At 44.3% G+C, this 13,569-nt stretch overlaps 1 protein-coding gene across 1 annotated transcript in view; it reads right to left on the reverse strand.

Moving 5' to 3' along the window:
- Positions 1 to 2,003: 2,003 nt before the first annotated feature.
- Positions 2,004 to 13,569, reverse strand: part of KCNH5 (potassium voltage-gated channel subfamily H member 5) — a 156,936-nt gene continuing 145,370 nt past the window's right edge. The window contains exon 11 of the mRNA XM_065636117.1: positions 2,004 to 2,951. Within this exon, the coding sequence (XP_065492189.1) occupies positions 2,004 to 2,951 (948 nt within the window). The remainder of the gene's footprint in view (positions 2,952 to 13,569) is intronic.

Below are 13,569 nucleotides of genomic sequence, written 5' to 3' on the forward strand. Positions count from 1 at the left end.
ATGAACTGACACAACAGAAGCAATGACTTCTTTGGCTTTCTTATGAACTTTTTTGGGTTTATAGGTTTGGATTTCACAGTATGTTCACCCTAAGATGAATGTTCCCAATTGCCGTTACTGCAAATGATGGTTTGGGGTTTTTTTTTTTTTTTTAGTTTTTCAGGAAGTGATTTAGTTTACTTTAGTTTCCTAATGTTAATTAATGGAACCGGTATTTGCATCTGGTAAGGATGCTCACTAATTATACACGTCTTTTATTTACCTGATTGATAGTGATGCCTTGTGGTACACACAGGTTTTACTCCAGGCACTTTTGAAAACACGGGATCTTGACGCGAGGAGCCACTGCACTCTGCTGGGCTGGCCTCAAGTTGTACCAGTTAACAGCTCTGAGGCTGCGATGGCCATTTCTGCTGTGCATCAAGTGTTTCTGGTTTCAAAACCAGTGCAAATGGAGAGGTAATAAAGCCACCACGCTCAGGTGCAGACCGAGGCAGAGTCCAAAATCTCAGCTCCAAACAGGAGAATAAAGAGGATCCAGTGCAAGAGCCGGCCTTGCCGCAGCCCTGCGGAGCCAGCAGCACCGTGGGGAGGGCCATGCCCCAGCCCAGGTGCTGGAGATGGGGTCTGAACATGGTTCAAGACAGGGAGATGCTGAAGGGAGCCAGCGAAGAGGGTCAGAGCACCTGACAGAGACCTAAGGGCCTTAGTACATGCGATGACTCGTTGTGTGGGCACTGCAAGCCTGCTCTTGAAATGTGTCCCCTCCATGCACTGAAACCTTCCACGAGTCCAAGGCAAGAGCAGTGGGCAGCACCCTAGGGAGGACTTCATCTCCCCAACACACCCACCACTCTCCCACCCAAGTGCCTTGGACTTAAGGGAATTTCATCTTGACTGGTTATTTTCTGTCTTTCTCAAATGCAGGTGCATATGGATGAACGTCCTCAGAAGAAAGAGGAGGGGAATCAACTGCAGCCTTTTGACTTCATGCTTTCAAACCTGCTCACATGGCTCCTGAGGAGCTGAACTACAATTGTTCTCTCCCTTGCTCAGACCTCGTACAAAGTCTTTCTGTCAGGAATGACGGGGGGAGAGCAACCTCAACTCTGCAAAAACAGGACATCCTAATGAAGATACTGACAGAACCGGACACCATCGCTGAGTGCTGCAAAGAGAATCTACATAATGTTACTCTAACAACTCAGTAAAAATGACATCAGTAAAAGGAGGCTTTCAAGAAAGAAGTTACCCCCAAACAGACAGGGAGTGCAGCTGAGAGAGTTTCTGTTAGTTTCATTTTGTTACATAAATCATCATTATTATTTCTTATTTACGATGTTAAAAGAGCAGGAGGATACTTGAAATAAAAGGCTGTGCATGCAGGACACCCACACGAATAAATGCCAGTGATCCACCCCAGCACCAGACACGGTGCCCTTCCTTGGCCACTGAGTTGAGCCCTCCTTTTAGGAGGAGTAGGGGAATTCATCACCAAATACACAGAATATTGTAATGGAATGACACCAGGAAACAGTACTAATTGCAGTCTGAATGTGTCCTCCATGTCATGTTAATCTACTGTTTAACTTGGCAGAAAAGACAGTGAGGAAATAAAAGCTCAATTTACCCAGCCTGAGATCAAAACTGTCATGGCAATATTGGCAGGTTAGACCCTGATTCTTTAAATAGTACATTGCCTTTGTTAAACAAAAGTCATTCTTTTATTACATAATAGAGATTATAAATAAAGTGTGCATGCAGTCAACTGCATATTATACAAGCAATATCTATGTTAATAATTGTTTTCTTTGGCAGGCCAGAATCCAGCTGGACATGCAATATTTACATATCAAAATCCTTGGTGTGTTCAAGTCATATTGGATGCAAGTGAAAATATATATGTATATATATTTACCGTATACACACACACATATATATGTATAAAGGTATATATACACCTCTGCATATATACTGTATACATATATACACATAGGTATATGCTAAAAGTGGATTTCATCTTTTTCTGATTCAGGTGATGCAGGCCTTGAAACACTAAAAATATCCTGACAGGGTATCTGGGGGGGCTGCTGGGGTGATAAATGAGACTTGGGGGAAGAGATCTGGGGTACGTTCTTTTCGGACAATATTTTTAAAATTTCTGCCACCTGCTTCTCAAGGGCAGTCATCCTACTGCTTAGCAGCTGGATATCTTCTTTGAGTTCGTGCTTGACTTCCTGCAGCGTGGTTTGTAAGGCCTGCTCAGGAATAGGGTAGAAAGGATGCCGCACATCAGCCTGAGTGGGGCTGTGCTCCAGGGGGCTGCGAGTCTCACCAGCTTTATCCAAGCGAAGGTCACTTTTTGTTATTCCACTGTCACAAGAGTCTGTTTTCCTCAGTGGGTTTTTATTTACGCCATTCTCCGAGTCATTGCACTTAGGGTCATCGGACAGCAACCCCATGGACTCAGCCTTTGTGACGTTGTTCCAGTCCTCCTTCTTCTCCTCGTGGGTCCCCATCGTGTTCTTCAGTCGTAGCCACCCCTTCCCATTCCCATTTTTCATTCGAATGGGACTGTTTACTTTCAGACATTTTTGGTCTCCATTTCCATTTGGCTTGAGCTCCATTGCATCCCTGTTGTTCTGCTTCACAGCCTCACTGGTTTTCATGTAAGCCAGGGATGTCTGGATGGGGGTGATCTGAGACACGGTGACCACGCTGGTGCCTGTGATGGAGGCCCCGTTCTGCACGCTCCGGCTTTCCACCTGAAGCTGGTTCCTTTCTGGGTCGATGTGCGTTGAGCCTTGATTACGCATCTCCTTTTGCTGTTTGAATTTCTGGAAGAGTTTCCGCACGGGATGGTCCACAGGTATGCTCAGCGTCACCTCGTTCTTCTGGCGCAAGCGCTCCTCTTCTTCCTTCTTGACATCGCTGATCTTCCGGAAGATGATCTATACGGGATATAACCACAACAGAGTCAGTACCCAAAGGACATCACATGTTACTGGGAGATGGGGGAAGCGCACAGCCCTCTTCAGAGAACAACCATTTCTCCTTCTTTTCTATCTAAATTTATTGTAGTGAATTTATATGGAGCTGATTAAAACATGGTAACCTCCGGTATATGCCACTGTGTAGCTGGAATACATATATATCCACGGACACACTTTCTTAAAAGTATAAATTAAAAGTGGGTTTCATCTTTATTTTTTATGAAAAAGAGCCTTGAAGAACTAAAAATATCCCAACACCAAGAGAAGGAAAAAAACTGAATAAAGAGAAGAAAGAATGTGAGCAAGAACTCAAATACCGTGATACTTACCTGCCTATTAGTCCCACTCACACCTGCTCCACCACTAGTACAGATCAAAAGGAAACAGAAATTCAGTGGAGACTACATGGCTTTAAGTTTAACTCAACATATACACCCTTCCAGAGACTGGAAAATCCAAATCTGCCCAATACTTTTTAGCTCTGCTTATTGCTAGTTCTTTAACAGTGGCTGGAGGGTGCAATTAGGTTCCCCATGTGCTGAGCTGTGTGGCTTCAAGCAGCAACACAAGCATTTCCTGGAGAGTTTATATCTCTAATATGTGTGCATGTACTGGGAGCACCATGGAGAAGGACCATAACAGCGGTGTGTAATTATAAAACCCAGCAATATTCCCCCTTTTGCGATGTCATGCCATTTCATGCTGCAGTTATTTTACACTGCAGTTTCTCTCAGGTCTCTGTAGAAAAAGGAATTTGAACCTCATGCTATGGAAGGATCCACACAGTAAAAATCTTTCTTTTGATTTTATGCATGTTACTCATATGAAATATATTTTTGTTTTTGTTTTTTAGGTTCATCCCGTTTTCGTGAATGTGGGACTGAGGAAGGATAGGGAACCTGAGATTCTCCGAACAATGATACTAAAGTGAAAAGCAGCACATGATTAAATGCAAACATGGACTGTGTAGGGATAGTGTTGGTAAGAAAAGTAAAAGCAAGCCCCTACAAACACAAACAAAATGCTGTGACAGTCAGATGTAGGTTTTGAAGCATCTGTTTGAGTATCCATATTTCAGTATCTATTTACTTTTTATAAAAAGGCTTCTCACCCCGTCTGTATTTGCAATGAAATAGTTGCTTTCAAGTCTTACATCTTCAGAAGTCAGCAGAGGAATGCCACAATGGCTACAGCTCCTTCCCTGCATGAATCTGGGGTTGAGCTGGACTTCAAAGCTTCATTAGAGAGCTTTCAAATGCAGTAAATATATCCTTGTGTGCTGCTGAAAGATGCAGCTGCTTATAATAATCTGGAAAGTTAATGTGTTTATTAGAAGCCCAGTTTAAAAAAGAAAAAAAAAAAGAGAGAAGCATGGAAGATACTTTCATCTGGCTCCTCTGACCTAGATGCAGCAACACATACACTCGTTTGGAAGCTGCCTGTCATTAGCACCTACTCTCATGGAGCAACTCTCTCTCTCAGACAAGCCACTGGGGACAGCAAATAAATGCAAGAGAAGTTGCCCTTGATTCAAAATTAAGTAATTACATTTAATTGACGCCACGCTTGCTAAATGAAGACTTGGGAGGTGTGTTGTTTTGTTTTGTTTGTGCCTTTCTTTCCCTGGAGGGCAGCGTGGCAGCTCCTGGCAGATGACGCAATGCTGAAAGCAACCAGCCGTCCCCAAGATGTGTCTCAGAGAAGGTGGATGGTTCCTCCAGTGGTCTCTCTGGCTGTGCTGTTCTGCCCCGTGCTGTGCCAGGCCAGAGTGGCTGTGTCCTTGAAAACATCTGGGCTGGGGAAAACATCCTCTATCTAACGTTTCCCTGGCAGGGGCTGGCAGTGCTCCCGTGTCCTGTACAGCACCAAATGTGTGGTCGGGAGAGGCACAAGGTAACTTTGACAACCACCGTCCCACCAGCTGTTTATAAAGAGCAGAGTGATAACAACAAAGACCCCAGCACCAGCTTTTTACTTCCTCTCCAAACATCTGAGCTTCATTGAAAACTACCCTCATCTCCCTCTTCTTCACCAGCCTACTCTCGTTTTTTCATTTCTCCCTTTTCTCAGTTCAAAACTTCTCCAGCCAGAGGTTATCTCCCCACACAGAATGTAATTACCTGTGCCTGCTGTTGCCTTCTGCAGAAGAAAAGCCAAGACTTTGCTAATTTGACACCGTCTGTACCTCACACTCCTGAAGTGGGCCCTTCTGAAAGCCAAGAAATCATCTGGGATTTTTTTTGCCCCAGAACCACTTGGCCAGACATCACTTGGAGGAGCCGAACCCAGCTGAGCCCAAGCACTGCTGTGCTTCAGCACGCAGCCAACACTCGGGGAACCTGAACTTGTCCCTGCTGTGGGGATGTGAGGCTGAGGTGACAAACACCATCAGACTCGCAGTGCAAATCTACTCCGGCCAAGTGAGACCAAGGACTCTGTAGCCACTCCCAGTCCTGGGCTTTCTCCCACTTTATGCCCATGCACTGGAGAAGACACTCTCTCAAAGCCCTGCTGTCACCTCCCCAGGAGGAGATGCTCCTTTGGCCACATCTAGGACACAGGCATGAGCCTGGCAGAGCTCTTCAATGCATCCTCTCTGCTTTCTCCTCTTGGGACAGAAAGTGCTACACCCCAGAACGATTACAGGTAGCTCCTTCAAAGAAGCAAGCCTGCTGCACTCTGAATTAGTGCAGAAAATGTCCAGGGACTAGGACTGTGATCTTGGTCCTCAACCACCCTCTGTTACCATGAGGAAACTATTTCATGCCTGTGTCACCCCATGGAGACTGTCCCGTCTTCAGGACATCCACACTCAACTAAGGAAGCACACTAAGCCTAGCATAGCAGGGATGAAGTCTTAGGACCATTAGATATCCTTAGAATATGCGTAAGTAAAAGAAAGATCCACTTACACAGACAAAGAACTGGGGAAAAAAAATGAGATGTGAATTCTAGCAGTAATGTTCTGCATTACCAAATTTGTCTATATTAGGAATGTTTTCAGGTGGTTTGATTTAATCCACTTCCACTGTAGTTTAACCTAAGACAGATCACGATTAAATGTGTTTACATGGAGACTTAATTCTATTATTGTCTAATAACTATTACTGGATGTTTTTCCCTATAAATAAGAACAGAAAAACACTTCATACAATGACATTCCTCAGCAAATTGAGAGAGGCTTATTTTGAAATCTTAAATTGGATGAGCTATTTCAGTTGTACCTGACCTTTTTCAGAGAGGTTACACATAGGCCTGTCCAAACATATGTCCCAGGAATAGACACAAACCCCAAAGGAGTTAATCAGAAGAAACTGAATTAACTGTGTGTATAGCACATCTCAAGAAGAGCCATAGCTCCAGCTAATGGCAAGCGCTAAACTCATTAATGTGATGGAGATTCAGTGTATGACTTCATCTCCTTTATGGATGGGATTGTGAAAGACTGCCCCATGTGACACAAATCCTGTCTCATGAGACCAGGTTTCTGGTTTTCTTGCTTTTAATGTATTTATTTTGGGAAGGAGGGGGAATGGAGGTGACGTTAATTATTGAGCTGGAAAAGGTTAAGTAGAAGTTAATGGATGGCCAGCCCTGGGAACTGAAGTATTGGGGTTATCTTACAAGGCAGGCACAGAGGAGACAACAGCAACCTGAGATTCTCCATTTAATCTTAACCCCAACATCATTTCCCTCTCCATGTGTCGTGGTTTAACCATGATAGCCGCTCACTCACCCCCCTTCATACCCTCCAAATAGGGAAGAGAATTGAAAGGGAAGGGAAAAACTTGGATTGAGACAAACACAGTTTAATAAAATAACAAAATACTATTATGCTACTAGTAAATATATATATAAAATAGAAATAGAATATAAAATAAAAGACACTCAATGCAATTCCTCACAAACTCGGTTCACACCGAGCAGCCACTCCCAGGAAACAGCACGTGGTCCCAACAGCTGATGCCAGAGAGATAAAAAAGGAAAAAGGCACAAAGGCCCAGAGGCCTCTGCAAAATGGCAAGGTGGCAAAAGGCCGAACTAGACGTCTCGAACAGAACTTCCCCGGCTCTGACAAAAAGAGCGAAGAAAGCAAAGAAGTGAGAGAGAGAGCCCAGAATATCCTGGCTCTCCTTATATCTGAAGCATGACACTAATGGGACAGAATACTCTTATTGATCAGTCTGGATGTCAGTCAAGCTCTGCCCCATCCATGCCCCCCTTCCAGATGCCTCACACCTGTGGGCAGAAAACTCAGAATGTCCTCGGCTCTCAGATCAGAGTGATTAAAAACATTAACTCTGTCTCAGGGTGTTATCTCCATGTACTCAATCTGTCTCAGGGTGTTATCTCCATGTACTCAAACTAAGTCCAAATAATGACCATGCCAGCTATGAAAAAGGAAGGTTTTTAACCGCATGAAGAAAATAAACTCATTTTCAGTCAAACTAGCATAGCACTGCATCGAGAGGTAACAGGCCACGATGCAAACTCATCCCATTGCCACTTCCAGAGAAGAACCTGAACCGAACTAGTACCTGGAATATTACAGCTGGAGCAGCTGCTGTGAAGGTGCCAACTTGTATAATTGAACCCAAAGCTAAGTGCAGACACGGGCAGCAGCAATGAGAGGCTGGGGAGGCAGTTCAAGGCTGAGACTCACGCAAGTTCTTTCACGTACCGCCGAATTAATCAGCAAAGCTCTGTTTTTTTCAGATAATTTGAAATGTATTCCTTGTCTGCTGTCTTTTTTGTACAGGTACTGTGAAAATCATCCCTCTGTGACCTTGCTCCCTTTGCAAAGACCCCTTAATAAGAGACTCCAAAGAAGGTACATGGATGGATTAAAGAACTGGTAGAAGTCTTGAAGAATTACAGTAAATTCATAAAAGTGGCAAATATTTGACCAGAGATCATCCTGTCCAATTCCTAGAACATCCCATGCTGTTGCTATTGCAGTTTAATATGTGCCTGTCCCTCACCACAGAAATTCACAGAAAAGTACAACGGTACAGCAAAAGGGAACACAGTTGTCATGGTGATGAATACAGCGGATGTGCACTGAGTGAGAGAGGGGAAAAGCCACACAAGGCCATCAAGGTAAAGATTTTCACAGTGACTAATGAATTCTGGGTGCCCAATCTGAGGCATCCAACAAATGTGGCTGATGGGTGAGGGATGCTGGAGTCCTGCAGCAAGGGAAGACCCTGTCCTAGGAGAAATGACTTGACTCAGCTAACCAGGTGTTTATGCAGTGCCAAAAACTGGAACAGAAAGCAAACACAACATTTCAGCCCCCACAGCTACATACAGCCATGTAGAAGAGAAGGAGGAGCCTGACATGTGGCTGGATTTGGGCTGCAATAAGTAACTGACAGGTCACAATCATTAATGCATAGGCTAGGCTGATGTGGGTGTTGGACACCTCTCAAAAACTAGTTCCAGAGGGAACTTTCTTGTCTGTATTAATGTCTTGTAGAAGCCCATCTTCCTCGCATCTGGTTACTCGCAATCTAATGTATTTATCCTTATCTCTGTATTTTTGTTCCCATTTAATACAAGAACATCCTAGAAGGCACCTTAATTCAATATTGGGGCCCTGAAGACAACTACTCACTGTTCCACTCCCTAGCAGCCCTGAAAATTAGATCAGTTAAATGATCCAGGTTAATAAATTTGAAGAAATAAATAGATCTGGTCTTAACCTGGACCGTGCCAGTGACCTATCTGACAGAGCAGACTCCCAGTTGTACTGGAAAATGCTGCGGATGGGGCCAGTGGGATGAGTGGACTGAGTTGAGTAGGAACTTTCCAAGCCAGCTGCAGCAATGGAGGCAGCGTGTTAGGGAAATGCACCGTCCCTTGGACCACACTGAAGGTGAGACTCGCAGAGCTGCTCCTTCACCAGCTTTCAGATCCCACCACAGGGATTTGATCTGGTGCATATCCTACTGGAATGTCTAATTCCTATAAAAAGGGTCTGTGTCTTAGCAAGGTGTGTTGGTCTTGACAGGCTTTTATATAGGTTCTCTTCTGGAAATAGGAGAGCTCTCTTCCATTGCCTCCTTGGCCTGAAATGATTCAAATGAAATTGGCAAATGGATTTTAAAATTTTTGATGATATAACCAATAACAGACAAATACTGCAACAACATATACCTCATTTTCTTCATAAGCGATGCTAAAAACACTCCAACAAATACAACTGAAAACAATAAGGAAAGCTTAATTTATGCCTAGGCTGAACAACATAAAACAAAGTTTTGTAAAGATGTTTGCAAAAAATGCTATTAATTTTCAGATCTCAGAGTGCATTGTAGAAAAGTAACCTGCCATTTTTCATATGCTAATGAAGGAGGCAAATTTGTTTCAGACCCAGCACAGGATACCCCAACCCATGCTGTGCTCAAATGAGTATGCTATTTTCCTGCTTCTAAGAACAAACTACAAAATACACCCAATTTCCAGAGCCCAGACACTCAGAACAGGGTTCACCTACAAAGCCGGTGTCTGCATCTGAACTCATTCTCTAGGAGCCCTGCATGGTGGAAGGAGAGAAAAAGATACTTGGAGGCTGTGAGTCATTTCACCTGCAGCTCAGTGTTAAAACAGGTCAGACAGGCTGTACCCTGCAATGCCTGTTTGTCTCCTGTGTCTATATAGGCAGCTTTGTGCATGTCACTTGGATGCAGACATCCTCCACGTGATGACGGGTAAGAAGTACCCAAATCCCTTCCTCTAGCAGTGCAAATGTCAGGGTTTGGTGCAGATCGTGTAAAAAGCCTTCCTATAAAGCTTTTTTCTGTATATGTGTGTGTATTATACCCTTCAGCTGATGCTATTTTTATTCCCTCCAGCATCCTGGGGTATTACCAGTTCCCTGCTAGGACGCATTCTCCACCCAGACCCAGAGACCAGCCAGTCCTTCCAGATAAACACCATTATTTTAAAAGCTGCAGAGGGAGGACGAGTGACAACTGCACAGAAGACCATGCCAGACTGGTGGGTCCAAGTGTAAGCTTGTGAAAAAACCAGACATTTTGCCTGCACAGAGCAATCAGATGAAGCACCAATAGGGAAGGCAAAGCCCTCCTGTTCCTACCATGCTTCCCTGGAAAATGCTCCAAGTTTTGCTGGGAACCGAGCCCGCCTCCCTGCAGCTCCTAGGAAATTGGGGCCCACCTGGGATGGCTGTGGCTGCTCCCATACAAACACCCTTTTGCCCCTCTGCTCTGGTGAGACCCCACCTGGAGTTCTGCATCCAGCTCTGGAGTTCTCAGCACAGGACAGACATGGACCTGTTGGAGAGGGGCCAGAGGAGCCACAGAAATGACCCGAGGCTGGAACAGCTCTGCTGGGAGGACAGGCAGAGAGAGTTGGGGAGTTCACCCTAGATAAGAGAAGGCTCCGGGGAGACCTTATTGTGGCCTTTCAGTGCTTAAAAGGGGCCAATAAGAAACATGGGGACAGACTTTTTAGCAGGGCCTGTTGTGACAGGACAAGGGATGATGGTTTTAAACTAAAAGAGGGGAGATTCAGGCTAGACGTGAGGAAGAAATGTTCTACAATGAAGGTGATGAGACACTGGCCCAGGTTGGCCGGAGAGGTGGTGGATGCCCCATCCCTGGAGACATCCCAGGCCAGGCTGGACGGGGCTCTGAGCAATCTGAGCTGGGTGAAGATGTCCCTGCTCATGGCAGGGGTTGGACTGGGTGAGCTTTGATGGTTCCTTCCAACCCAAACTATTCTATGATTCTATTATTTGGCATTGCAAATCTCATCCCACTTCAGATATTGCAGGACAGATCCTGTTCAGATCTCTCCCACCATTGGCACCGTGCACTGCTCAGGACTGTCATCACCAGCAAACCCTTCCCAGGCCATTGCTTTGATATGCTCAGTTGAGTCTAGGGTGCTTGATCCCTCAGTTCTTGAGGACTAGCCTTCTCCAGGAGCCTTCAGTTGTCAAAACAGGGCATATCGGGATACTCTCTTTTTTGATATTCTGAAAACTACGCCAGTGAAGCCAAATTTCTCACATATAGCCTTTGGAAAACAGGCTTGGTCCAAAACTGAAGTATTTTTTAAATCTAGGCAGGTCACGGAGAACATAATTCACTGTTAATATTCGTATGTTAAAATGTTTTTACATCTTATTTTTTCAGATATTATTTTTTAAAAAATTGAACTTTTATGATGCTAACAAATCTTCCTTTTAATTTACATGAATAAAAATGTTCTTACATTTAAAAAGTTAAACTATTGAAAGAATGGACAGAAACAAATGAATAGGAAATCACCTCACACAATCCCTTGTGTTTGCAATTAGGAGTCCTGGGGCGTGGACCAGCAGAGCTGCAGTTCTGTCTGATAGAAGACCCATAAGCCACCTTCAGCTAATGGTCCAGCCTGTGACCCTTGGTGCGAGCCAGAGAAACCTGAACAGTTGATGTTAATGTAAATCTTCCTTTGGGATGGATGTTAGAAGCTGCTGCCATACCCCTGTGTCTGGTCTTACTGTGTCTGGACTGGTTCCTTGCCTTGAAAACCTGTTTCATTGCAGGTTTATTGCCCTTCCAAAACAGAGAGGGCAATGGCAGCATCGCTCACAAGATGCAATTCCAGCTCTTGACCCCAAGGGAGAGCTTGGAGTGGTGCCTCCTTCTAGGTCAAGGCATGGCAAGGAGGTTGGAGCAGACAGCTACGATGGGAAGACCAAGCCAGCAAGACCAGCGAACACCAGCAAAGGACCAGCAAGGAGCACTGGCTCTGACCCAGCTTCTATTAACAGCTCCGTGGTATGGCTCATGCACGAGAGGAGCCTCTGACTGCAGTCCTCTGTGCTGGCAGGAGTCTCTGGAACGGAGAAGCACGGTCAGAAACTCTGCCGAATATGACAGTGACAAGAAACCTGGCAGAAATAGAGGGGAGCTGAAGCCACAAAAAGCGAGAGCCAACAGAGACTGAAGCCAGAGCACCTCTTTCCAAATGCAAACTGCATTTAGGCTGCTTCACCTAATTTACTCCTCCAAATCTCCACATCCTCTTAGTTCACCTTATTAATTTGCACTCTGACGATGCAGAATAGATGGCCTGAAATGATGGCTTTATTGTTATTCTGCTCTGTACACTCCTCAGATAGCATTACTTTGATGTGAAATTGAGCCTCAAAACCAAATTGCTCTAACAACTGTTTTAATTGCTCTCCAGTAAATTCTCCTTAATCCTCCTGTCCTAGGAACTGTTTTGTGTTAAACCATCGCTTCATCTGTGTGTGCAAAAGGAATCGCTGTCCTTGGCTGTGCAGTGAAAATGACCGACTGCTGAGCAATTAGTTAATCTCTGGGATAGGAGCATTTAACTAAAGAGTCTTTCTTTGCTGGATTTTGGAGGAAAAGAAGATTTTTGTAGGTTAGTCTGCTGGCTGCTTGAAAGAAACAGTAAATAATAGCCTTTCTGCAAATTTCCATTGATCCTGACTTCACAGACACAGTGGCATGCAAAAGCCTGCTACCAAGCACATTTTAATTTTGCTTTGGAGAAACTGTATTCAGGTAGTTTCCTCCTAAGTGATTATAGAATTGACTTGTAAGAGATGTGAAGATTTCCAATCCAACTAACAAAGTGATTTCACTTCAAGGAAAGGAGAAAAATCTCTTTTAAGGGAAATGTAATGGCATTTTATTATATGTGCAAGAAAGGGGTTAATCCTTTCATCGTGACTTCATTAAGAACTGTGTCCTTCAAGTTGCTCATCTAAAGAAAAAGCGGGGCATGTAGGGAGGGACCCTTCAGAAGAACCTAACAACAGCCAATAACTGATTTTCCAGAGCCCAGAACTTCCATCACCTCATTACTGTCTGCTCTGTGTTTAGAAATTGGTTACTGTAAGTCAAATTTTAATCTGGTTCCATTTTGTGTTTGCAATCAATTCACACGGCACCCGACTACTCTTGCAGAGAGACATCTGTGCATGCTGGCAGCCAATTAGGCTGATCTGCATTTGTGAACACACATGCATATTAAGAAGAGAGTTGTTGAGAGTTTGCCCCATCTACTTCATACTTGCTATGGATCTGAAGTCACCCTGTTCTACTTTAAAACACGTCTGGATTGAAGAAGAAAGAGAACAGAAGCAGGCAGGGATCCAAGTCACATTTGTCACATAAATCCAAGTCACATTTATCACATCCTGAGAGCATCAGGGCTCAAATCATACAGCACCAGGCTGGGATTCAGGAGAATGGATTATTCTGCTGGCCTGACCTTTGGCCAAGTGGAAGGTCTTGTGCAAATCACACTGTCTCTTCACGTCTCCATCTCTCCCAGTATAAGAGAGAATAATAACACTGCCCTCATTTCTGCAATTAATTGGAAAACCTTCTATCATTGCTAACTATTTACAACTGAGAGACTAGGATCCAAGGCTGATAGCAGAGACAGGCCACATTAAAAAAAAGCCATCAAAAAATACACATAGGTGTTCTTAGGATTTCAACTCAAGATTAAGAGCCCAAGGCACCGCTGCACTGAGACACCTAGGGCAGTGCACAACAGATGTACAATGCTACATGAA

The sequence above is a fragment of the Caloenas nicobarica genome, chromosome 5 (assembly GCF_036013445.1).
Source record: "Caloenas nicobarica isolate bCalNic1 chromosome 5, bCalNic1.hap1, whole genome shotgun sequence".
Taxonomy (NCBI): Eukaryota; Metazoa; Chordata; class Aves; order Columbiformes; family Columbidae; genus Caloenas; species Caloenas nicobarica.